General features: G+C 41.7%; 1 protein-coding gene across 1 annotated transcript; it reads right to left on the bottom strand.

Annotated features, from left to right (window-relative positions):
• Positions 1-25893, bottom strand: FEM1C (fem-1 homolog C). The gene is made up of 3 exons (XM_075739556.1): positions 25741-25893; positions 24463-25129; positions 1-5667 (listed from the first exon to the last, which is right to left on the bottom strand). Exons 2-3 carry the CDS (start codon positions 25004-25006, stop codon positions 4358-4360), a joined length of 1854 nt encoding a protein of 617 aa, XP_075595671.1. The 5' UTR covers positions 25007-25129; positions 25741-25893; the 3' UTR covers positions 1-4357.
• Positions 25894-27750: the final 1857 nt, after the last annotated feature.

Genomic DNA, 27750 nt, shown 5'->3' with positions numbered 1-27750 from the left:
TGTTCTCCAAAACATATTTTTAATGTAATCTGCATTTGGAGCCTAAAGAGAGTAAAAGCAGAGAAATATGCTTGTTATTCCTTTTTTACATTACTGTTAAAGCTAAATTACTTCACGTAAAAAGGAAACGGCAGTATTTCCACACACGGAGCTAGCCCTGCATAGGAAGTCTTTGTGACAGAATGGAACAGAAATACAACATTAGTTAAAACCAAACCAACAACAGCTCTTCATTCTGCCCTCACTGCAGGGTCAACAGTTACTTTCACACTCAATGCCAAGATACAGGAGTTGTCTCCCATCAATTTCCCCAAAATTACTTTGAAGCATTAAATATCTGAGACTACAGTGAAGTCACAGAAGATAAAAATTAGTGTTTAGTCTGCTTACATTTGTCAACATTTTAGAGTGTAACAGGCATTCCACCCTATATTTCAAAGCACAAGGAAGCTGTTTCAAGAGCAGTCATATCCTGCCCCTGTCATCTTGCAGTTGATATAAAACTCTGGAGAGGCACATTTTTTCCTCATAAGGTTTTTATCTTTTTCTAAATCCTCCTGTAAGGATTTTGCTATAGCACTCTATTCCTTTTTTAAAGTAGTGTTTTGTAAAAATGGCAACAGGTTAATTTTAACCAGTTGCAAAACAGTCATTAAAAGACAGCTTTTTGGGGACCTAGGAAATGCACAAAATTACTTCCTATCCAGGGACTGCTGTAAAGTATATATGGAAAGCTAACCACACCGTTGCCTTGTGTTTCAGAGTGTCTTTACATTGCGCTTAACAAACAGAACAGAGACACCACAGACAGCTGTTAACAGCATAAGCAATACAAAAATACGAATACAACTTTAGAACTTGGTTAAGAAAAGCATTTCATTTTTTTATGAGAATATTCTTAATCTTCCTGGTTGAATTTCTTGAAATCCAAGATGATTAGAAGAAAAACTGCTTTGAGCATTTATCCCCTGCCCCCAAAAACACAACACCAGAGGCCTCAACAAGCAAGGAGGTATCAGTGTCTTTGTGTCTAGGGAGCCATACCTGTAAATAGTTTAATGAATTTTAAAACCTGTTTTGCCCCTGTAGGGCATACAGTGTTTTCCACAGTGTTCTCAATGTTTTTCTACATTGGTAGCTCAGAAGCAGTACATTTCATCAGAAAAAAAAAGCTCAAATAGGAGGAAAAGAGAAGAACAGGAAAAGAATGAGTTAAAAATACAACAAAAACAGATTTTTTTTTTTTCTGCATGCTTTTAGGTTCTTTGTCCTTACCACAGTTTGAGTCCAGCTAGCAACACTACTGCATTTAGCATCAACATGTTTCACTAAAATAAACTAATTCCCACCTCTGAATGAGTAACAGGTTTAAGGATTTTTTTAAAAAAAAATCTGGCCCAAAAAGCTGGTATCTATACTGGAGACAAAACAGGTGTGGAGACAAAACTGGTTTGAATCAGGGGCTGAGGAAGCAAAACTGCTACTACCCATTAGCGCTGGCCTTGGTGGCACATGCATCTCAGACAAGGCCTGCTGTCCCAACCCTCCCTCCCAATCAGCAAATCCTGAACTAAGCCTCAACACATTACCCAGCACAGGCTCTGAACCAATTTGTCTTTAAATTAAGAAAAATTAAACAGGGTAATGTAGACATATTGGGCCAAAGGAAAAGTGGTATTAAATGCATGAACTCATCCGCCATACTAAGTTCAAGTATCTGACAAGGTAAGAGTTCAGCAGATAGCCTCATCACCATGAAAAATTAAATTCTGCATGAAGGCGACAGTCTTTAGGACTGATGCACATTGTAGGTATTTAGACAGAACTACATAGAATAAATCAGTACATCCTAGTAAATTGGTTTGTTTTTAAAGAGTAGCTAACAGAGTAAGCCTTCCTTGTACAAACTTTCACTAGATTTACATATATTTAATAGTGATATATGCTTTCTCTTTTGGGAATGTTTTCCATTAAAAAATTTGCTAACAGTTAACAATTTTTAGATTATATTTCTGTACTAATGTCCAACTAATTTTAAGCAGGATATTTGACAGTTATAAAGACAGAAATTGAAACTAAATACACTAAAGAGCAGTACAGATTCCAGAGTATAAAACTCTAAAAATTCCTTTCTCTGTGACCTATAGAAAAAGAACTATTTTTATGACTTGAAGTATAATGTGGATAATTTCTAGCATGGTATGATTTGTTGATTATCCCTACTTACAGAGTAGTAGAAAAGCATAAAAAAAAAAGGAATTAAAAAAATCAAACTACATCTTCTCACAAATGACAACTTGGGTGGCATGTTTTTTAATCATTACAAATAAGAGAAATTCAGCCAACTGAATAGAATTTTACTCCTGTGTATTTGCAAGAGAAACTAACAAGACTTCCTCATTCTCACAAGTTCACACAATGTAGACATGGCATAGGACAAACAGACGAAAGTTGCTTCAAAATACAGCGTCTGAAAGTGGCAATAAACAAACAGCACTGCTTTCAACATACTTTTGTTTAAAAACATCCCCATATTTTTAGCAAGAATGGCTAAGCTAGTAGGCACCACGCTGTACACTAACAGGAACCCCAAAACAGCCCCAAAGCAAGGAAGAACTGTTCTTATATGCTCCCAAGACACATTCTTCCTCACCTTAATTCACAAATGACAAAAATGTTCTGACATAAACTGCAAAAATAAAACCAAAATATTAAAGAAGACCCTCCTAAACCAACTTTACCTTTATCTAATTAATTTGGCTTCTAAATAGCTCTATCACTTACAAAGGCCTAAATCAACCTGTTGAATTTCTGGAGCAATAAGCCCATAGGTACACTTACTGCCCACCACTGAAATGAAACATCAAGTCAAAACTACCCAATATGCTAAACCACTAAACTTGCAACTAAACTGTATTCTACCCAACAGAAGTGAACCTCACTTTAAGACATTTGCAGGGCTAATGTGCCATAATAAATTCTACTATTAATCAACAGTAAAGTGCTGAATTATATTAATTACCTGAATCGCACTCACATTTATGATCTTCATTTATAGATTTCTTATCAAGTCAAAAGAGCCCTTTCTGTTGTAAAAGCTAAGCTGTTGTGCAAATATTATAAAAATAGGTACTTTAATTAGGAGCTATATACACAACAGAACTTCCGCTTTTTGTTAAGTACAGCTAACATAGTAGAGATGAAAAACCCATGCAAGTATTTATAAAGATACTTAAAATGAAGAAAAAAGGACACTGCTATAGAACTTCCAAAACCCTGGCATAGAGCCACTTACTATACTAGATGATGTCTAGATCCGGACTGCTAAGCATCATGCCATCAACATGCTTTAGTTTCTTTTGTACCTAAAGTTGATTTGTAAATTTTAAACTACAGCATACATTTGACCTATTTCTCATTAAAGTGTATCATTAAGTTTGAGGTTAAACTTTGAGCAAACTTCACATCTAGTCACATAACCAGCACAAGCAAGACATTAGTGCAAAGGGGAAGGTATCAGTTGTACATAATGAGGACTCTTCCCCTAACTGCATGATGCAATAAAACAATTTTCAGATTTAACATTCAAGAGGACTATGATGAGAAAAAGCAAGATTTTCTTCTCCCAAATTTAGGACAAATTTCCAGAGGATCAAAAGGAAAGCAACCTCTGTTACAGCAGTCAAAAAAGTCAAACCCGAGTTTGGAGAGGTGATAAGTAACTCCAAAATTCATCATGCTATGAAAACAGCATTCTCAAAAGAGCTCCAAACAAACTGCAAAACAAAATTGGCATTTAAGTTGAAATTGGCCAAGTGCTGCATAGAAATATGCTCACACACAACAGTCATGTTGAAGCCAGTGCATAGAGAAGATAAAAGCACTTATGGTAGTTGCAAATGCTAACAAGTCCATACAACTTGTACAGTTTAGCAATGAGTCCATAGAAAAAGAATAGAGTAAGAGCAGAAATGCTCAAGCAAAACCAAAAAAGGATGACCTTCCAACTGTATAAAATCCACATAACAGTTATAGTAAAAAGACATCAGTGGAAAATACTCAACTCAGTCCCAAACACTCAACAGGCAAATAAGACCAGAATAGACAAGCCTTTGGCAGACAATTTTAAGAGTCTAAATATGGCATTACATTTCTAAATAATCCACAAAATATATTATATGGCATATTCATATTAAGTACTGGGTAATCAACTCTGCAGATCTGATGCTAACAACACTTTAGCCAATGAGAGCAAGATGGAGCAAGCTAAGGGAACGCTGGTGTATCACAACAGTGCTCAATGAAAATATCGTCACCAAGTCGTGCTTCAATAACAGTACTCTAGGACTCCACGCTATCATCTATGGAGCAAAACAAAGTTCTCTAGTTTTGCAGGGATGTGCCCTGTGTAGTTTATGTTATGCTTCACTATTACACGAGCAGCAAGACACTGCAATGTAGTATGATTTATGGGCTGGATTAAATTTTTTGCTATTTCCTTCTCATCCAGCAAATCACTAGCTGTTTGTTTATGCGAGTTTGTGGCATCAAAGTGTGAACCTGACTTGATAAGAAGATTCATGATGTCTGGATGGTTGTTCAATGCAGCAATGTGTAATGGACTGTTGTTATCAGAGTCTCTGACATTTACATCAGCACCACATTCCACCAGGATAGCAGTAACTTGTAGAGAGGGGAATTTACAAACTGGGTAGCGCCCCACACATGTAGTATTATTGTCAACAGCAAGGTGAAGTGGACTGAAGTTATTCTTCCCCCTAGGCTGAAGCTTAAGAAACTTGTAAATAGTCTGTTTCTTAAAATGCTCCTGTTCTGAGCTGCCAGGTACTTTCTCCAACAAGCAAATTAAATGCAAAATGATGGAAAGGGCTTTGTTGAGCTGTACGGGATCAGGAGGACACTGGGTTTGTTTCATGGCCCGTTCTATCTCAAGAACACTTTTGCACAGTATACCCATGAGATCATCAAATGTGACGGTGGTACCTAGCAGGCCTTTTGCCCTATCCTGCAGCATGAAGGAGAAAAGTTCAGCAAATGATAGTAAACTGCTGGCTGTCATAGGGCTCAGTGGATCAAGATTGCTCTGCTGCATGTCCAAAGCATATTTCCATAAGTTGATGCAACGCTTGAAGTTTCCAGAGTCTGCATAGACAGCACCTCTGTATCTAATATAGTAGGATGTATCTGGGTGAGAAGGGCCAAGAACGCGTTCTCTAATTAATAGTGCCTGCATTCTCATTTCATCAGGATCTGCTATAAGATTTTCTAGCTCTTCTGAGCTGTTTACCTCTTTAGCATAATCATATGCCATAACTAGTGTTTGTGGCACAGGTTTGCTCAAGATATTAGTCCTATCACTGTATCTCATTTCCATAGCCCGCTTCCAGTATTTCAAAGCACCAAGCAGATCTCTCTTTTTGTCCACAAATGTTGCTCCTAGAAGTTCCAGAGCATTTATGCGCTCAGTCTTACTGGTCTGTACATGCTGGGTCAGAAAGTCCACGATATTTGTGTGGCCTGTCACGCTAGCTGAGAGAAGAGGAGTCATTCCATAGCCATCCTTTTCCATTTTAGCACAATACTTGAGAAGCATCTTCATGATGTCCAAACTTCCAGATTCTGCACAGTCATGCAACGCAGTGTTTCCTGCAAGAGAAGACACACAAGTCATGATCAAGTTATAGTCCAAGCCCCACCCTGCTAACAGTTAAAAAAATAGTTTAAAACCCTCAAACATTAATAGTTTAAAAATAGCTGGTTTGACATGTATAGACTATGAAAGGCTTAGATGACAAGTCAAAATACTCAAGACCTCATTAAATATCACGGCTGCCAGGCATTTATACAAATCACAATGCTTGATAGAACTAAACAGGTTTTAAGGACCGTTTTGGTCTCATTATTCAAAAAAACCCATAATTAAACTGGAATTCTCCACTACATAAAAGCACAGCAAGAGGCCTCAGAAGATGATCACACTGGGTGCTATTGAAAGGCATTTAAAGAATAATGCAATCATCAGGCACAGTCAGCATGGGTTCACAAAGGGGAAGTCCTGTTCAAGTAATTTGATATCCTTCTACGGTAAGGCCATCCACCTAGTGGATAAAGGGAAGGTGGTGGATATATTTTTTCTGGATTTTGGTAAGGCTTCTGATGCTGTCCCTCACAGCATCCTTCTGGACAAATTGTTCAACTGTGGGATGAGCAGGTTCGTGGTGTGCTGGGTGAAGAACTGGCTGAAGGGCAGAGCTCAACAGGTTGTAGTGAATAAGGCTATATCTGGCTGGTGACTGGTCTAGGGCCAGTTCTGATCAATGTCTTTATCAATGATTGGGATGCAGGAATTGAATGCACCATTAGCAAGTTTGCTGACGACACCAAACTGGGAGGTGCTCTTGACTCTGAAGGGACAAGAGGCCTTGCAGAGGGATCTAGATAGACTGGAGCATTGGGCAACGATTAATGGGATGAAATTTAACGAGTCCAAATGCCACATCCTGCACCTTGGATAGAATAACATCAGACACAAGTATAAATGGGGAGAGGAGTGGCTGGAGAGCAGCCCTGCAGAAAGAGATCTAGGAGTTCAGGTCAACAGCAGCTCACTATGAGCCAGCAGCGTGCCCCGGCAGCCAAGAGGCAAACCCCATCCTGGGGGGCATCAAACATTTCATAGCCAGCTGGTCAAAGGACGGTATTGTCCTGCTGTATTCAGCGTTGGTGCGGCTTGTATACTGTGTGCTGTTCTGGGCCCCACCATTTAATAAGGATGTGAAGGTCCTCGAATGTGTCTGGAGGGCAACACAGCTGGTGGAAGGGCTGGAAGGCATGACCTGTGAGGAACAGCTGAGAACTTTGGGCTTGTCTAGTTTGGGTAAAAGGAGGCTGAGGGGCGACCTCATTGCTCTCTACAGTTTCCTGATGAGGGGAAGTGGAGAGGGAGGTGCTGAGCTCTTCTCCTTAGGATCCAGTGACAGGATGCATGGGAATGGTTCAAAGCTGCGCCAGCAGAGGTTCAGACTGGACATTAGGAAGCACTTCTTACTGAGAGAGGGTGGTCACACACTAGTGCAGGCTTCCTAGAGAGGTGGTTGATGCTCCAAACCTGTCAGTGTTTAAGAGGCATTCGATCAATGCCCTTAATAATTCGATTTAACTTTTGGTCAGCCCTGAAGTGGTCAGGCAGTTGGACTAGATGATCATTGTAGGCCCCTTCCAACTTAAATATTCTATTCTATACAGGATTTTGTATCTATTTGCAAGTATGAAACAGAAACTTAAGCTTGCTATTTCCATGTTGTTACACTTTACCCTTCTGCCTTTGTCCAATTTCCCTTCCCCTCTATCTCCAAAAATGACTAAAAAATAATTAGATCTGTATGAAAATTAAAGTTGGGCTAACTCAACAGTAGCTTTGTTTGCCTTTACACTATACCTCTTCCAACTCTTGATTTATATGTGACGTGGTTTAGCCCCAGCCGGTAGCTAAGCGCCATGCGGCCGCTCACTCACTCCTTCCCCAGCGGGATGGGGAGGAAAATGGAAAAACAACGGCAAAGCCTCGAGGGTTGGGATAAGGGCAGTTTACTGGGACAGCAAGGGAGAGGGAAAACAATCAACAACAGTGCTGATAACAGATAGTAACAGTGGGTGACAACAGAGAACGATTTACCGATCTGACGACCAACCGACCGGACACTCCACCCGTCCCGGAGCCACGCCGACATGCCGAACCCACCCCTGCCCGACTAGCCCCCTTTGATGGTGAGCATGATGTCACATGGTATGGAATAGCCCCCGGCCAGCTTGGCTCACCTGTCCTGGCTCCTTGGGAAATTAACTCTATCCTTGCCAGAAGCAGGACATTATCCACCCCTTATTCCATACCATCTACGTCATGCCCAGATTATTTTACAGAATTCATTGCCTTACTCTATGGGCTATCGCTCTAAAATGTCTGTCAAGTTCATTTAGTCCATGGTTTTGGGTTTCATCTGCCATTACGGTCTCTCAGAGCAGGAGCAATGGTGCGTGCTGCTGGATTGTTGCACGCTGCATCCGGAGTTTTCACAGCCGGTGTATCTGGTATGGTCCATGCTCACAGTCTGGATGCCAAAGATGTGATTTTTCGATAAAGTTTCTGGGCACCAGTTGAAGTCAGTTCTAGTTCCATCATCATGGCACTTTGTTCAGTTTCAAAGTCCATCCTTCATTATTTTGGGTGATTCTTATGGTCATACCATTGATACAGTATATCGCTATTAATATCATGCAATTTAATTTATTGGCTATTTTCACCCAAAATCAAATCCCCTTGGCGTACACACTGGACTTCCCCATCTTTTCTCATCACCCACCAAGTGCACCCTGGTCCCTGAGCAAAAGCAATCCTGCAGATGGGCTTGCCTTTGCCTGAAGCAGAGATAACCCAAACTGTTTTACCCAACATATTTTTCATGTGCACTACAGGAACTTTATCCCCTTTTACTGGGCGTGGAAATTTTGATTGGGCAGGGCCAGCTCGATTGGCAGATCCCCTAGTGTTAACTAATCAGGTGGCCTTTGCTAAAGGTGTATCCCAGTGTTTGAGGGTCCCACCACCCATTGCCCTCAAGGTAGTTTTTAGCAGCCCATTGCACCTTTCAACTTTCCCAGAGGCTGGTGCATGATAGGGGATATGATACACCCACTCAATACCATGCTCTTTGGCCCAGGTGTCTATAAGGTTGTTCCGAAAATGAGTCCCATTGTCTGACTCAATTCTCTCTGGGGTGCCATGTCGCCACAGGACTTGCTTTTCAGGACCCAGAATAGTGTTCCGGGCAGTGGCATGGGGCACAGGATATGTTTCCAGCCACCCAGTGGTTGTTTCCACCATTGTAAGAACATAACGCTTGCCTTGGCGGGTTTGTGGGAGTGTGATGTAGTCAATTTGCCATGCTTCCCCATATTTATATTTCAACCATCGGCCTCCATACCACAGAGGCTTTACCCGCTTGGCTTGCTTGATTGCGGCGCACGTTTCACATTGATGGATGACCTGTGAGATGGCGTCCATGCTCAAGTCCACCCCTCGATCACGGGCCCATCTATATGTCGCATCTCTTCCTTGATGACCTGAGGTGTCATGGGCCCACCGAGCTAGAAATAATTCACCCTTACGCTGCCAGTCCAAATCCACCTGAGCCACTTCAATCTTGGCAGCCTGATCTACCTGCTGGTTGTTCTGATGTTCCTCAGTGGCCCGACTCTTGGGTACATGGGCATCTACATGACGTACCTTTACAACCAGCTTCTCTAGCCGGGCAGCAATATCTTGCCACAGTGGGGCAGCCCAGATGCGTTTGCCTCTATGCTGCCAGTTGCTCCGCTTCCACTGCTGTAACTACCCCCACAGGGCACTGGCCACCATCCCTGAGTCAGTGTAGAGGTACAGTGTTGGCCACTTTTCTCTTTCAGCAATATCTAAAGCCAGCTGGATGGCTTTCACCTCTCCAAACTCGCTCGATTCACCTTCTCCTTCAGCAGCTTCCGCAACTCGCCATGTAGGACTCCATACAGCGGCCTTCCACCTTCGATGCTTTCCCACGATGCGACAGGACCAATCAGTGAAGAGGGCATATGGTTTCTCATCTTCTGTTAGTTTATTATACGGTGGGGCTTCTTCAGCACGTGTCACCTCCTCCTCTGGCGACATTCCAAAATCTTTCCCTTCTGGCCAGTCTGTGATCACTTCCAGAATCCCTGGATGATTGGGTCTTCCTATTCGAGCCCGTTGTGTGATCAGTGCAACCCACTTACTCCACATAGCATCGGTTGTGTGATGTGTAGAAGGAGCCCTCTCTTTGAACATCCAACCCAACACTGGCAGTCGGGGTGCCAAGAGGAGCTGTGCTTCAGTGCCAACAACCTCTGAAGCAGCTCGAACCCTTTCGTAGGCTGCCAATATCTCCTTTTCAGTTGGAGTGTAGCGGGCCTCGGATCCTCTATATCCCCGGCTCCAAAACCCCAGGGGTTGACCTCGAGTCTCCCCTGGTGCTTTCTGCCAGAGACTCCAGGTGGGGCCATTCTCCCTGGCTGTGGTGTACAGCGCATTTTTTACATCTGGTCCTGCCCGGACTGGCCCAAGAGCCACGGCATGAACTATTTCTTGTTTAATTTGTTCAAAAGCTTGTTGCTCAGGGCCCCATTTAAAATCATTCTTCTTCCGGGTTACATGGTAGAGAGGGCTTACTATCAAACTGTAATTCGGAATGTGCATTTGCCAGAAACCCACAACGCCTAAGAAGGTCTGTGTCTCCTTTTTGTTGGTTGGTGGGGACATGGCTGCTATTTTGTTGATAATATCCATAGGGATTTGACGCCACCCATCATGCCACCTTATTCCTAAAAACTGGATTTCCTGTGCAGGCCCCTTCATCTTACTTCGTTTTATGGCAAAGCCAGCCTGCAGCAGGATTTGGATTATTTTCTTCCCTTTCTCAGAAACTTCCTCTGCTGAGTTGCCCCATGCAATGATGTCATCAATGTATTGCAGGTGCTCTGGGGCTTCACCCTTTTCCAGTGCAGTCTGGATCAGTCCATGGCAAATGGTGGGGCTGTGTTTCCACCCCTGGGGCAGTCCATTCCAGGTGTACTGGATGCCCCTCCAAGTGAAGGCAAACTGTGGCCTGCACTCTCCTGCCAAAGGGATCAAGAAAAATGCATTAGCAATATCAATTTTGGCATACCATTTGGCTGCCTTTGACTCCAGTTCATATTGAAGTTCCAGCATATCCGGCACAGCAGCACTCATCAGCGGTGTGACTTCATTCAGGCCACGATAGTCTACTGTCAGCCTCCACTCTCCATTGGACTTCCACACTGGCCATATGGGGCTGTTGAAGGGTGAGTGGGTTCTGCTGATCACTCCCTGACCCTCCAGTTGATGAATTAGCTTGTGGATGGGAACCAGGGAGTCTCTGGTGCGGTATTGCCGCTGGTGCACAGTTGTAGTAGCAATCGGCACCTGTTGCTCTTCAACCCTCAGCAACCCTACAACAGAAGGGTCCTCCGAGAGACCGGGCAAACTAGACAATGGTTCAATTTCCTCCGCTTCTAAGGCAGCTATTCCAAAAGCCCACCTGTAATCTTCTGGGTCTTTGAAATACCCTTTCCGGAAGTAGTCTATGCCCAGGATGCACGGAGCCTCCGGCCCAGTCACAATGGGGTGCTTTTGCCACTCATTCCCAGTGAGACTTACTTCAGCCTCCAACAGAGTCAACTGTTGGGATCCCCCGTCACACCAGAAATAGATATCGGTTCCACCCCTTCATAGTTCGATGGCATTAGGGTACACTGTGCACCCGTGTCCACTAGGGCCTTGTACTCTTGTGGGTTGGATGTGCCAGGCCATCGGATCCACACAGTCCAATAAACCCTATTGTCCCTTTCCTCCACCTGGCTGGAGGCTGGGCCCCTCTAATCCTGCTCATCATATTCACTACTCACCTCTTGCAAAAAGGACTTAGAAGTCCCTTCAAGAGGGTCATAAGTGCGATCAGGCCTTCCACTTGATCTGGGGGGCTGCCCGATGGAAACTGGAGCAGCATTCTTTCTGGAAGAGTCCCTTTTTACAGCTGCCTTGCCTTGTAGCTCATGTACGCGTGCCCGCAGGGTTGAGGTGGGCTTCCCATCCCATTTCCTCATGTCTTCTCCATGGTCACGCAGGAAAAACCACAGGATGCCTCGTGGTGTGTATGCTCTATATCCCCTCTCTGGAGCAGAAAAACACTTACTCCTAACAGCTGAAATGCGGGTCAGTGCAGGTGGGGAGTAAGATATATCCTCTTTGAGTTGCCGGACGTCCCGAGACAGCTTCTCCACAGCCGAGACTAGGGAGGAAGAAAGGCTTTCTTCATACTGCCGGAGTCGGCCAGCCACTTCGTCCACCGTGGGTGCCTCTTCACTCTTCCAGTCAACTACCGCCAGTGAGTTGGCATACGATGATGGTGCACTTCGCACAAGTTTTCGCCACATGGGTCGGGTACACTGGACTTCATCGGGGTCTGTGGGCACCTGTGCGTTATCCAGATCATAATAAACCATCTCCCGCACAGCTAATTCCCTCAGATATTGGATACCTCTCTCCATAGTGGTCCACTTGCCTGGCCGACATACGACATCTTCACTGAAAGGATACCTTTCCCTCACATTTGACAGGAGGCGCCTCCAGAGGCTAAGGGCCTGTGCCTTCTTCCCAATTGCCTTGTCAATGCCCCCGTTCCCTAGACAAGGATCCCAGCTGCTTGGCCTCCCTGCCCTCCAGTTCCAGGCTACTGGCCCCGTTATCCCAGCAGCGGAGCAGCCAGGTAATAATGTGCTCCCCTGGAAGGCGGCTGAAATCTTTCCGCATATCTCGCAGCTCACTCAGGGACAGGGATCGGGTGATCACTTCTGGTTCTGGCTCTTCTTCTTGTTCTCGTGATGGTCCCGGTTCATCATCATCTCTCACTAAGCGAACCGATTTCCTTGGGTATTTCTTTTTGTGTATAGGGGCGACTGATACTGGTATGGGTTGACCTTTTAGCTCGGCTACAGTGCCTATTGCAGGGGTTTGGGTAGCTGCAGTGCCTGTTGTGGGGGCCTGGGCAGCTGCAGTGCCTGTGGGTCCACTCTCTCCCTCTGGATGGTGCTGTCTACTATCAAGCAGTGTTTGGTAGATTGTGGCCAGGGCCCAGCACAGCGCAGTAAGTTGTGTCTCCTTAGAATCCCCACAGCATTTTCCTTTCAAATATTCTACCATTTTATCAGGGTCTTGCAAATGTTCAGGAGTGAAGCTCCAAACCATTGGGGGTGAAAAGGTCTCTAGATACCTGCCCATACTCTCCCACATGCCATGCCAGCCCTGACCACTCAGCCTTGGGGAAGATCCCTGGGTGGTACTCTTGAAAAGATTTTTGCTAACCCTGAACAGGAGTGGGAAAGCATTCAGGAGACCTAGCAATAGGAATATACTGGCCTGAACATTCCAAGGTTATTCAAAATTCTCAAAAATTGTTGTAACCAACCAAAAGGGGAAAAGGGAGGTGAAAGAGTGGGAGAAGGTATCCCCCCCGTCTTCCCCATAGATCGAGTCCAATTATTAATCAATTTTGAAAGGTATTGACCGAGATACGGGCCTGACCGAAATGCTACATACACATACCAGCTCGGACCCATGACTGTCAATGATATCTTATCATAAGTCATTATCACACAATACAACAACATGAGAACATGAACCCCTCTCCCAGAGGTGATAAACAGCACCGCAGGGATTGCATAGAGTAAACACGGGTTTACAGACCAGAGCCATGTGACCAAACAGAACATCATTATGACCAGTGACTGTTTCAATAACATTATAAATGCTTATAACAACTTTGTTTTAACACACTTGGGTTAGACTTGTCGTTATCACAACCCCTCGAGCCCCACGTTGGGCACCAAAAAGGACTGATGTGGTTTAGCCCCAGCTGGTAGCTAAGTGCCACGCGCCGCTCGCTCACTCCTTCCCCAGCGGGATGGGGAGGAAAACGGAAAAACAACGGCAAAGCCTCGAGGGTTGGGATAAGCAACCTGGGACAGAGGGAGAGGGAAAACAATCAACAACAGTGCTGATAACAGATAGTAACAGTGGGTGATAACAGAAAACGATTTACCGATCCGACGACCAACTGACCGGACACTCCACCCGTCCCGGAGCCACGCCGACATGCCAAACCCGCCCCTGTCCGACTAGCCCCTTTTTATGGTGAGCATGATGTCACATGGTATGGAATAGCCCCCGGCCAGCTTGGCTCACCTGTCCTGGCTCCTTGGGAAATTAACTCTATCCTTGCCAGAACCAGGACAATATGGTTTGAGGCAATAATTGTACACAATGGAAATACAATCCATCACAACGGGCCATTCATCTCAGCTGGGGCCTTTGAGATTGCCAGTACATTCTGAGGGAGCTGGATATTTTGTTGAGCACATGTATATACCCAGACAAAGTATTCTTAATGCTTTCTTAGGTCGTTATCCTGAAGTCCCACATTAATCCTTCTGCTCCTCTGGTTAGGATTCCCAAAGCCAAGAAGAAAAAGATACCGTCAACACAAAACATGCATCCAGTTATCCTATAAGTGTCTTATCATTTACATGCAGATTATTTCTCATCAGCATGACATTGCAGAGTCTTACTTAAAGGCACTCTGGTTCTAACACCACGTGGGGAAATTTTTAGTAAGCACTAGTTCCACCTGTTTGAAAACCCTATTCACAGAATATTAGAAAGCAAACATTGGACACCACAGTTAAGTATTGAACTATTAGGCTTCAACTAGATGAAAATTTTGCTTCACTTTAAATAGGAGCACTTCACTGCAGGAGAAGGAAAAACATGGGGACAAATTCTTCTGGTCCCCTCCCAATGTAACAAAGTCTCTTATGTGGTTGACTGCTTTTAAAATGCCACAATTTAAGTCTACCTTGTTCTTTACAACGTATTATACACACTACAGATTCAGGCAGAGTAACTTTTCAGCCTCCCACTACATTAATATGCAAATTATTAACAGAAAGCTCACATTAATCCCCCTCCCTCCAATTAGCATTTCTTACATCATTAGCCGTGCAAATTCCAGTTAACTGCCCATCAGATCATCAGTTTCTGTTACGCAGTCAGCAAGTTTCCATATTCACAAATAAGACCTTCTTTTCTAAGGGGTTCTCTGCCTATTCATAGTCATCAGATTTGGCTTTTAAAAGTTAAGAGACAGAAGTTTCCTGAAACTTCCTTACTGGCATTTTTGGTAGGCTATTTTTTAAAGCCAACAAGATAGCAATTTAAAAGTGTGCTTTGCTGTTGTATTTCTAGTCTCTAACAGAATTACAGTGTGTTAGGAAACCAAGCAGTAGTGTTGAAATCTCCAGCTCACGTTTGGTCTAAGTGAGTATCTGTAGGTATATAATCTACTGATCTAAAGAGCTTCTATTCTGTGTCTTTCTGCTAATACATTCTTTCCGCCAAGAACACATTGTTTACGCTGTCTTAAATACAATAATTTCAAAAGCAAAGCATTTGAAGTTAGTATGTGTATATAAGGAAAAAATATTCATAATTATTAAATACAATTCAGAAATAGAAAATATGTTCCATTTTCAATTATAAAAACCTAACGCAGGTCTATACAAATAATTTTGACAACTTCTAGCTTTTACGTATGTGTCTTCGTAGCACACTTATCTCCCTTCTAACAAGACACAGTAAGAGGATATAAAGTTCAAGAAAAAACACAAAAGCAAAATTCAGAAATATTTGGTCAAACCATAATGACTGTTCTCTAAATTCAACGACCACTTTTTGCCAGCAAAACCAGATACCTTGGATCCACAACGTAGACCTCTATTCTGTGTTTTGAATTAGCAGATTATCATGTAGAAGCTTGCTTTTATCTTCTGTTGACAAGAAAATGTTCATACAAAGCTTTTGCAAGTTTTGGTATGCAGAAAAAGGAGTATGTAGAGACTCAAGTTCTATTTAGACGAAAATTTTCTAATGGGCACTGGGCACTTTGCCTTGGTTTACCACTAGTATCCCAACCATCCCCTCCTCACTCTTTCTCTTCTAATTTTTCACTTCTCAAAACTTTACATGTAAATTGTCCTGCTGCTTCTTCCTCAAACTTGTTTGTGAACCATCTGAAGAACTGACAGCACATTTAAAGGCCTCTTTGTTGCTCTCAAATCCAGCAACCAGAAGAACAGCAGTAAGAAGAAAGAAAAGTTATTCAGGACAAACTGAGTCTCAATCCAGGCTCACCAGATACCAAAATTCAGCTGATGCACTAATCAAATTCATACAAAAGATCTGTAAAAAGTTATTTTCAAAAGCTTATGACTCAAGTTTAACAGGTTTTTGCAATTATAGCAGAGCTATGAACATATTTTATATCCCAAACAGTATTTTAAGTGCAAGTTTCAAACATTAAAAAGAAACCCACAACAGAAAATATCAGCTTGTTTCATTCACAGACAGTGAACTTAACTTGCAAAATATTGCTTTCCTGAAACATTTCTGAATAGCAGCCAGTGATTTTACTATCATGTACTAACAAGTAAGCCGAGGAAGACACCCCAACACAAAGTGTCAACCAAAATTACCTGTTAGATCAAGATTCACAAAGCTAAATCAGTTCATACAATGGCAAGTGATTTTCAGTCTCTAATATCTTAGGCAATTTTTGTCACTAATAGCATTAAGTCAGTTATAGGTCTGGTCACACTATAGTCTCTACTAAGACCAACAAAATTTCCAATCACAGGAACAGAGATGTAACCAAATATAGGTTAAGTTCAGTAAATCTGGCATGCATGGTTTCTCAACTATAATTCCCTCATGTCCTTATCACACATCACAAACCAGAAAACTGTTGATACCTCAATATTGAGGACCATGAGACCTTTACATTCCTAAGATGGAAAGGTGTCAGAAGCAGACAAATACACAAATTTTCCAACACACATACATTATAAGTCTTCTTGCAATGCTGGAGAAAGTCTAGTTAAAATGCAACTACAGCAGTCAATCCAGAACTAAAGACTGGCTGGTTCCTCAGACCATCTGCACTTATGTACTCAGTGATGAAGGCAAACCCAGATGCATCTGGGTGTTGGCTGAGCCACCAGTTAACACCAGCCATTTCAGGGCATCTTCAAGTCTGTATACCATCCCTCACAGCAGAGCTCTGAAACACTGTATTTGGCACCTATTTTCTATAGGTCAAGTCAATAGTTTAGCTTATTTTAAAAGTTGTAATGTAAAAGCATATGAAAGACAAATAAACCAAAAGGTGTTAGTAACAAACTTACTATTAGTTCACAACTATTAATGTACATTTTTCTGGCTTTGACAATAGGACTAATGGCAGCTATTCATATTACACATTGTAGATCCATCACCACATAATGCTGTTCTTGACACTTTTTTATCAATTGCCAGGCATATATACTATGACACATTAATACAGAAAAAAATCCACACCAATTAAGCTTGGACATTGTTTGGGTACATTAGGTCCAATCCAACAGTCTGTGTGTCATTAATTTACAATTCAGCTATGCAGAACATGTGAAAATATGCTTAAAACTCCAAGGAATTTCACTACTCTATCCAACAGGATGTCCTTCATTTAAAAGAAATGGGGTTTTTTTATTCATATTACAATTACTGACTTAAGCTTAAACAGCTGTTACTGACAGCATATCAGAAGTAGTGTAATTTTTTAGCTAGTTATATTACAGTAGCCCTTAGAGTTAAAATAATAGTTATTTAAAACCATGTACAAACTAATAAAGGAAGGTAATAAAGAAGGCCATCACCACTAATTTTAGGTAGCTACACCTCATTTCAGTTTGACTGGGTGGTAGAGGTACACCATTGGAAAGGATACACTGCATAAAACCACATTTCCATAGACTAGAAGTGGTCAGGGGTAGATAGTTGAGAGCTGCCAATTTAAAAAACCATAAACCCCAACGTTAAGAAATAACAAGATTACCAGCCATCTGTACCTAGCGAGTACCGTGTGTTAAATTTGAGGAAGAACTTGCAAGAAAACATGGCAGTGGCCTTAATATCTAATTCAAAGTCTATGGCCAAGAATTGAACAGTTCAAATAAGTATCACAAATCAACCATTATTCTGTGAATAAAGTCATCCATTTCAAGAACAGTAAATTGTCTATAGTGGCTGGAATAAACAGTGGCTGAATACAATTCAGCAGTTAATTCAATTTTTGTAACATTATTTATTCAGTAATGAACTGAAAGTCAACATTTTTATCTACTGCTGTATGAAAAAGGAAAAACACTGAAAATAAGTAAAAGTAATTTGAAAGTCATTCTCTTTGATAAGTAGTTTTCCAAGGGATACGTATGAAGGTGTCGGTCAAATCAAAGTATTTTTTTAAAGGTGTGAGTGATTATTTCAAAATAGGTTTCATTAGGTTTTCTTAATCCATTTTTAATTCCAAAATGACCTGCAGGAATTTAATCACATATAGAAGATAGCTAATATTACAACAACATGAAAGGCTCATCATTCTTCCACAGAAACAGAATTGGACTGGAAATGTTTTGGTAGTCACGGTACTTCTCTGCTAGAAAGTGAGTGCCACTATACTGTATCACCAGTATTGCTTATAAACCATTTCTATCTGTATAAAACTTTGCTATTCACATTACCTAATAACTTCCTCTAATTAAAAACAGCAACAAAGAAATGGAATAACCCCAACTCCAGTCCTTCCAAAATTGCAAAAACAAGTTAAGGAAAAAGGTATGATCAGTTGACACCACAGCTTCTTGTTTTATTCTTTTGTTACAGTCCTCCATTAAAAGTGGTATGAACATTACACAAACACTTCACATATCACAGAACTAATTCTCTAACTGTCCAGTGCTATCAAAAGCTTATCGGAGTGTGTGTGGGGGTGGGCATTCAAATTCATAATGAGGCCATGTCTTTCTATGTCAGAAGCAAATAATTCCCAAAATAGACTGGTAGCTTGTGACATGGGAATGAAAGACAATGAAGCAATGACACAGAAAGTGATTTGACTTGATTTGCAGTACATTAAGTATATCCTCTTCCTAATACTTACAAAATGCTTGATCAAATTTCTGGGTAGTAAAACTTACATTAAAACTTAGCATCAATCTGATTTCATATCCAATATATTTAAACATAAGAGAAAAAAGGTTTAATTTGAATGACTGACCAGTATGTAAAATTAACCATATGTATTTATTTTTGCAGCCTTACAGATGAAATCAATCACTTCATAAAAGTGAACAAGTTCAGGTAACATTGATTTTTTTCTAACAGAGCACTTGAAGTAATTAAGTCTTCCAAGAGTTCTACTGATTTAAAAAAAAAAAAAAAAGTATTGCTGCATACATACAAACATGGACAGTGCATAAGTGAAAAAAAATACATCCCTACGCTTAGTATGCACAACAACGAAAAACTAAAGGTAAGTTTTCTCTTTAAGAAGAGATTAAGTAAAACTTGTGAAGAATTGCTAATCTCAACAAGTTATTTTAATCTAGTTTCCATATTCTGTAATGGAATGATTGCTCTCTTGTTCATCAAAGTACTTCACAAGAATTTGTATTATCAAGATTACCAATAAAAAGCATGCTGTTAATCATTTAATTTCAACATAAACTCCTTTTTAGTTGAAATTCAGTAATTTATTCCTTTAAACTGTATCCTCCTTATTTACAGACATTCCTACTGTTCAGTTTCCACATAGCGTCACACACAAAATATCTACAAAATGCGGTGCACTGTGCCATGTAATACCAACCAAAAAAGGAAAAAAAACCCCAACCAAACAAGAAAAGGACACAGGACATGGAGAGTAAGGGTTTATTCACAAGGGGGAAAAAAGAAAAAGAAAAAAAAAGCTTTGTTTTGTTTTTTTGTTTGGTGTTTCCCCCCCAAATTAATCTTGGCAAGAAAACAAGACAAAAACTCAGAAGATAACAAACCTGTCAGATTCCTTAAGGTTTACTGCAAGAGAAAATTAATTATTTTAATGCATACTAAACCACACCGATCATAGAGCAAAGAGTGTGAATCTCTCTAATCCCCCTATTTCTGGGTCTGCCAAGTCTGTAAAAGATTTTTTCCCTTACCAGCAAGTTTGAGTGTTAGACTTTCCAGTACATAAATGACAATACTGGAATAGCCCTAGCCCTTGATGAAGTACTACTCTATGTATAGCCTTGATATATAACTCAGAGACTGAGGTCTGTATGCTTTTATACTTTCCAAAATGAGGAAGAAAAGTCAACAAGCTTGGTCCTCCATATTATTTTACAAAGCTATTCTAATCAAATACTGTGCCATTGGAATCTAAGAACAACAAGATTTTGAATCATAGTGTTATTTTGCATTTTCAAAATACATGAGTCTCTCCAACTGCTACGGTAGTATGGAGGATCATAAACAACTCAGAATCAGGGAACCAAACATGCCTGTGCAGATCTCAAGAGACACCTAAAGGAATGTCTACTCCAGCATTTCTTATGAAATTTTCTAATACTCAGGAGGAGAAAAATTAGTCCTTTGGGTAGCAGATAAGTCTGCTAACAACAAAATAGGGACAGAGTTGGTGAAGACCACTATTAAAATCCATGAATATCACCTTGAAGAGAAAGAGATCACATACCAAGCAGCTGAACAATGGAAAGACTGACAAGCCATGTGGAGAAAAAATATCTGCCTTTCAAGCAGATATTTTGGAAGAGAGTCCTTATTCCCTGGCAAGTCTGGTGGAGGAAGATAAAGCACAACACAGACTATCAAAATGTGTATTGCCAATTTTCAAAATGCAATATCTAAGTGTCCTGTCTGGAGTTAGAACAGAAGTATAACATCCTTTTAAAACTGTCTGCATGTAAAAGAATTTTACTGGAGCAATTATATAAAATATTTTATGTAAAATAAAAAAATCCAACAAACACAGTCCCAACTATATCCCCAAGAGAGCCCAAATCTGTAATTTGAAGGCCCAAAGACTGCTACCACTTGAATTACAAGAGTAAGCATTTCCCTCCCTACACATAGCAGCCAAAGGAAGACTACGTACAGAAACACATCTGTTCAATGCAGAGGTCTATTCCCAACATGGTAAGGGAGCACCACTCTAAAAACTGATCACTGGCAGGCTTCACAATGCACCAGAAGAGAAAACTGCATGCAGCCGACACGCAGAACATCCTTCTCATCCAGCACAAAGGCAGGTCTGTGCTTCACTTCAGGTTTAGTTCTAGGGTTCTACCGCCTCCTGAAAAAAAAATCAGGTTTCTGCTGCTCTAGCATTATCCACACTGTTCCTCCTTTTAAGAGGAACGTAGTTGTTTTAAGATCTTAACTTTTAAGAGATTTTTGTGTTTGAAAAAAAAAATACCCAAATACCAACTTACCATTTGAAATATTATTATATAAGTGAGTAACTGAAACTTATTAAGCTTTGTTATTTTTAATCTATAGCTTCTTAAATGAGCAGTAATATAGTGGAGAAGCCTCTGAATTAGGAAGACAGTGCTGAATTAACTCACTTTTTGCTTTTCTACAGAAAAAAAAAATATATCTAGAGATATCTTTGCTGTTTTCCACAATTCTGAGAGAAAAAAAAAAACCCACTCGTCTTATCCCAGGCATCAGTCTTCCCGCCTTTTTAACACCACTAATGTAACATAAAACTTTAAAAAAAAAAAAAAAAAAAATCCTTTGTTTACATTTGTGTTGCCTATGTGCTTCATAAAAGTTTGGGGAAACTGTGAAAGTTCAGACCTGCAAAAGAGTAGAAACGAAGGCAACTAAAGGCTTGTACTTTAAATTCAGAACCATTGGCTATCTTTCACAGTATAGCACTTATATACCCCAGACATCTTATTACCTCCTTCCTCACCACTGTCTCCTGTGAGACAATGCCAGACTTACACTTTACCTTGGCGTAGCATCTTATCTGAATCAGACTCTGAAATCTTTATGAACATCTTAATAATTTCCTACCTGTACTTTTGCACTACCACAACTGTCTTTCAACAACCTCTGCATTCTGAATTTCCATAGTCCAAAACATAGTTGCAGGACTCTATTTTAGAAGCAGGATTTCACCGCATGTTTTCACCTGCTCTTTCACACTCTGCCTCAGTTGTCACCCTGACTTTTAGATGCCTGTGAACTTACCTATTTTCTCATCTCAAACTATTTGGATTTTTTCTCTGGAACTATCAACACTTCAAAACATTTTCATATCTTTCCTAGCTCTAGATTTTCCTGGGTTTTAAAATAAGAATAAAGTTCTGCCTTGCAATGTGAAAATCCAGTGGAAAACCACAAGGAATATTTCAAGTAATTTTGCCTTTTTGCCTGCCTGCCCCGCTTCCCCCCTCCCCCCTCCAAGGTTTTAAGAATAATACCTGGAAAAGAATCTATAGTGATCTCCCACAACAGCATCTCTACTGAAGTTACATAGTTTTGTTCTTATAAGGAGCGTTGTAATTTTAAGTGCAGCAAAATTTACAGTAACTAAAGCTTTTACATCTTGCACAAAACAGTAGGCTTCTCCATACATGGCCCAGGAAGAGACCTATCTAAAAAGAATTAAGATACAAGGACAGCAACAACTTTTACTGTTCAAAGCAGAGCACTCAGGTTCTCCGTATCTCCCTGCTCCACGTGCAGACAGACTCTGTCAACTGTCTAGTACGCTGAAAATAATACACAGAGACTTTGAGGTGGAACATGACAATGTAGAATGAATCCTGTTGGAAATACTGACTTTGAAATTAATAGCTACTGAGCATTCTTGCAAAACAAAGTTCAAAAGATTAGCTGTTGAGCCTCTGCCACTGCAACACCTATACTGTTGCAATACTTAGGGCTACCAGTTTTCCTCAGTTCTTCTGCCTTTCCACAGCTGACTTTCATGACTTATAGTACCTTCTTCCTCTCTTCCTTTACCTCATCACTGCTTATTAAATAAATTTGGATCTGGATCAAATTGCTTTAAGATGCCAAAAAGAAAAAGTACGTTCGTATCATATCAGAGGGGATTTCTATGAATAAAAACACATGCCATACTTGACCAATAGATACTATGTACACACATCCATTTGTACACATGTCAGTTCCAAGTATAAAATGAATTTTAATGAGCTAAAACATACCCAATCCAACTTATTTTAAATTTTAATTTAAATAAGGATCAGTTATACCCTATGAACCTTTGCTCGTGTGCCTACTTGCGAGTCACACAGAAACTAAAGGAAGCAGAGAGAGTAAGGAATTAATAGAGAAACTGAGAGCCCTGAGAAAATCCTCAGGAGCGCATGGCTGTCACTCAGTCATTTAAACACAGACAAATAATACTAATGCACTAGTAAAGTGAATAATATGGACTAGTAAAGTAAAGCCTACTCCACCAACACACAATGAGGTGGAAAAAAGCTGCAGAGATATATCTCTTTTCCCTGTTACACCAGGTATTTAACAGTACTGCTCTGTTCATACCTATCATATAAAAGGATTGGTTTAAAACTAAAAAACAATACACACTATATATTTAGCTTGTTATTCCAAGAACCCTGTTTAGAAAAGTGACATTTTTATCCTATCACAAGTCCATGATGATTCATAAGCAACCTTAAATCCTTACAAAGGAAGATTTATTTTGCTCTGCCCACCTCTATGACAAATCTGTAGTTTAGCTTTCTTTACATTAAACCCACATATCTGCATGATTTGCTGAAAAAAGGCATATTTAACTGAACAGCTTTTCCAAAGATTAATCTCATATTTGGCATTTACCAGTATCACACAATAATCTAGACACAAAGTATACTTTAACAGAAATAACTGTTAAGTATAGTATACAGTTACAAATGTAAATAGCCAGAAACACGCAGTGGAAGTATTACACTACAAAAAGGTTTATTAGCAGGTTAATATTTTATATATATATAAAAATATACGTATAAAAATAAGCTGCTGAATCACAATCCTGGCTCAGTTAGCTAAAAATTAACCATAACCTGAAATAATTGGTATGCTTTTCAGGCAAATATCACACCCGCATACAAGTCTGAGATATAATTAAAAAAAAGTTGGTTAAACCAAGAGGTCCACATAATTACTATCACAGCAAAACCTCCAGAAATCTCCACTTTGAATGATAACATCAGGGTAACTGTAAGCAGGGGCAAAGAGATGTCCTTCATGATCAGTGCACCACTGGAAGTCCTGTTGGGATCACAGTCACCTGCAGCCTTCTTTCTTTAATCCTAATATATGATTTTGTTTACTAACACTGAAAATTATTCACAAATTTGGAGGGAGAGGTGGGTGAAGAGCAAAGCAGTTATTAATTTCCAATGTAGAAAAGATTTTTTCTCCTTTATGCATCTTTCCTTGTACTAGCCTTATTGGCACAGATCAGTTTTGTGTACAACATATTTGGTTTGTCACAAAACAGTATGAAAAACAAGAATACAAGCTCATATATTTGAGTATGTTGCTACACCAACCTACTAAAAAGAGGAGTTGTCAGTGAGTTTACTAGCTTTTCGCACATGCATAAACATGACATTTCATATGACTAAGTCTTTTTAAGAATTTGTGGTTTAAGATTAAAATATATTTAGAATGAAATTATACTACCTGTGTTAACAAAGGAGTATGTTAGGAAAAAAAGCCAAATAGTAAAAACATAGTTAAATACACTTTATGTCTTATATGTCTTATTCATCCACTTTGAGACTAGAAGAATATTTTTGGATGTCAGCCTCCCTAAAGAAGGATAAATGAGTAACTTTATCCCTACTTACCCAAGGAAAGTGAAAAAAACAACTTACCTTTAACACTTTTTCTGTTAACATCAGCTCCTTTTTCAAGTAAATACTGAGCAATTTCTTTGTGGCCTTTGTAACAGGAGATCATCAAGCACGTATGCCCATGACGGTTTGAAACTTCCAGATCTGCTTTGTGCTCCACAAGATACTTTACTATTTCCAGGTGACCATCAAAACAGGCAGCTCGAAGCGGTGTTGAATTTGTCAGAGTTGTATTGTTGACAGATGCACCACGATCTAACAGACACTGAACCACCTTCAAGTGGCCAGCCGCCGATGCTGCCCATAACGGTGGAGCTCCCTCAATGGTCTCACCATCAAAATTCACTGAACCACCAACTTCTATTGACGCAGAGCAATGGTCCAACAAGTATTCCACCATGTCAAGGTGACCATAACGGGCTGCCATCAGAAGTGGTGTGGCACCATTGGTTTTCTCTGACACCAGCAGGGCAACTTCTTCTCTTGTTTTGCTTGCCAGTAACTTGGAAAGCAGGCGCAGCTTGCCATCACGAGCTGCGTTGAACACTGCTGTCTTTAGATCCATTTAGCCTGTACCTCTCCGCTTCTTGACGGATATATGCTTGCCTCTTTAGAAACTTACTGGATGGGACAACATGAAGACTCTGAACAGTGTCCTGATAAAGCACAGGCTGCGCTTGTTAGAAATCTGCAAGAGAAAGAATTCTGGATGTTTTCACCTCTTACTTAGCAAACAAGTAACCGCGACTGTATTTTTCTACAGCTATTCCCAAACAACTCGCTGCTGTGGTGCTGGGACCTCCAACTGCCTTCCTTAGCATGCCCCCGGGCTGCTCAGTGCCCCCTGAGGAAAGCTGTTAGTGAGGAGTGGACTAGTCCTACCAGCGTGTTATCCATACCAGCCACAAAAAAATGCTGTTCTCCCTTATATCGTCACGACCCATACCCCCGACGTGCTTTGAAGCACAGCCCAAGGAAAGAGTCCCCCTCCTCCCCGCTCCCCCGAACAGCCCCGCAGACACCCACCCCACAGGGGAGAGCCAGACGGGGAAGGCGACACACGCCCCGGGCCCCGCGGTCTGGCCGAGTCTCAGGCGGTAAGGAGAGCCTGAGCCTGCCTTTTCCCCCTCGACCACCCTCAGCCGGCCCAGAGGCCCGCCGCCTGCCCCTCAAAGCGATCCCCCTCCCCCACCCTCATTCCCCTCAGCTCCCCAAACCCGCTCCCGGCTACCCCACGGCCGCCCCGGCCTTCCCGCCCGTCCGGAGCGGGTCAGAAAGAGCCACCAGGCTGCAGGTTACCTTCACGGGGCGCTACCGACCCCCTCCCACCGCAGCCGGCCTCACAGAGAAACGTCCACCACCCCCCGTGCCCCGTCCAGCTCCTCCATGACAGCCGGCCGCCGTCACCCAGAACCGGCCTTGCGCCCGGGGCGCGACGCGGCACAGCCTCCTGGGCGCGGCCGGGGCCAATCAGAAAAGGGCGCGGGCGCCTGCCAACCACTCGCAGAGAGGTTGGGGGCGGGACTACGCCGCCGCTCAAGGACGGCGGAGAGCGCGGCGGCTGGCCGCTAGGGGGCGGGCGAGGGCGCTCCCCCGGGCCGCACCCCGCTATAGCGCGCGTGGGCGGCGGGGGGCAGTCGGGGGTTGTTCCGAGCGTTGGCGGTGGCTGTGCTGCCCGCCGCGCGAGGACCCCGCCGCCCCTCAGGGATCCTCGCGTGGGGGGCAGCACAACTCCGTGGGACACGAGATACCACATACATGTGCCTCATTAATTAATAAATTTTGGGTGAAATGTCCGATTTTTGCAGCACGGAGGATGCTCTGGCTGTGGGAAATGTCACTGTTTGGTGTAAAATTTGCCTTTTTTTTTTTTTTTTTTTTGATGTTGTACATGGCTTGCTATGGGCTTAGCATGTTAACGTTTGTTTTATTCCAATAATAATAAAAAGGGAGAAAGATCCTAAAAAAGCTGAACCCGGGCAAGGGAATGTAACATTTGTCACATGCAAGTACATTATCTGCAAGCCACAGAAAGGAGGGACGCCTCACACAGAAACAAACGTGGAGAAGACCCATGAGCACTAATGGGCAGTGATTTGGACACCAACTTGCAATGCAATTTAGTAGACAGCCCCCCCCCCCCCCCCCCCCAAAAAAAAGAAAAAAACCCGAAAAAAACCCCACAACCAAAACCCAAAAAAGAGATACAGTTCAATTTTCAATTTTATGTACAGAAGCAATATATCACAGCCTGGATTGCCATTTGTCCGTTTGTACCCTGTGCTGGCAAGATGGTACGTAAGCTGCTGATTGCCTTGTCTGCAAACCTCAGAACCAGAAAGATGAAAACAAATTGATGGGGATTTAGAGAAGAGCAATCAAAATGATTAAGGAGCTGGTAGTATTAATTTCTAGAAAGAGAGTATAAGACGTAACTGTGTGGAAACGCTAAATTAGAACTAAGTGGGGGTAAGAAGAGTAGAGAACTTTTTCAAGAGATGTGAGCAGAATGGAGGAATTATTTGAAGAGTTTTACAAGCTTTAGTCAATGGTAATTGGGAAGAAAATGAAGGGAGGAAAGCACATGCTTAGCATCAAAAGTAATATCCTGGTAGGGAGGCTCTGTCATGTCAGAAAAACAATTTAGAAGTTGTGGGAGCTCATTGATAGAATCATTTGCGATTGGGCTGTGTAAATTGTATCACATAGAAATAAGGTACTATAGGGAACAGTTCCATGCTGGATGGAGCATGGAGATGATAACCTGACACACCTTTGCCTTCAGTCCCTGCAGTTTTCAGGATGGGCTGCATGCAGTACAGACAGCACCGATATACCTGCAGACTACAGGCCTTCATGGTTGCTTCTACGGATGGCAAACATGGGCAAGTTCCCATTCCCTCCCAGCTCTTTAATTAGGCCAAGGTCCCAGGACAGGGTTCACAGGAGGAAAATTGGGCAGGCAGATCAGAGGGGAATGGGAACAGCTTCTGCAGGGTCCTACCACCTGGACCATGGCAGAAGATGAACCCTGGTACACAGCTGTGAGACACGCAGCCTGTCGGACCACCAGGCTTCTTCTTTAAATAAAAATCCCTGTCTCCTGTGGCAAATAATAGATCTGCCTTGATATTTCAGAAACCTGACTTAGAGTCACTAGGTGTAGGCGTCTAAGAATTAAGCAGAGAAATAAATTATTGAAGAAAATTTGTCAGGAGTTGTACTTCTCCAAGTGCCCTGCTGCCATCCTTCTCTTTCATACCTCAATATACATAGGTCTTTGACAATTATTTAATTGTATTTATAATT

This window comes from Balearica regulorum, chromosome Z, assembly GCF_011004875.1.
Source record: "Balearica regulorum gibbericeps isolate bBalReg1 chromosome Z, bBalReg1.pri, whole genome shotgun sequence".
Lineage (NCBI taxonomy): Eukaryota > Metazoa > Chordata > Aves > Gruiformes > Gruidae > Balearica > Balearica regulorum.
This window is presented reverse-complemented; position numbering and strand designations above follow the sequence as displayed.

What these genes read in the sequence shown, in the direction of transcription:
- FEM1C (XM_075739556.1), bottom strand. Translation starts at nt 25,006, where the DNA reads ATGGATCTAAAGACAGCAGTGTTCAACGCAGCTCGTGATGGCAAGCTG. An exon ending in TAACAGAAAAAGTGTTAAAG is followed by an intron (nt 5,668 to 24,462) that starts GTAAGTTGTTTT and finishes CTTCTCTTGCAG; the next exon opens with GAAACACTGCGTTGCATGAC.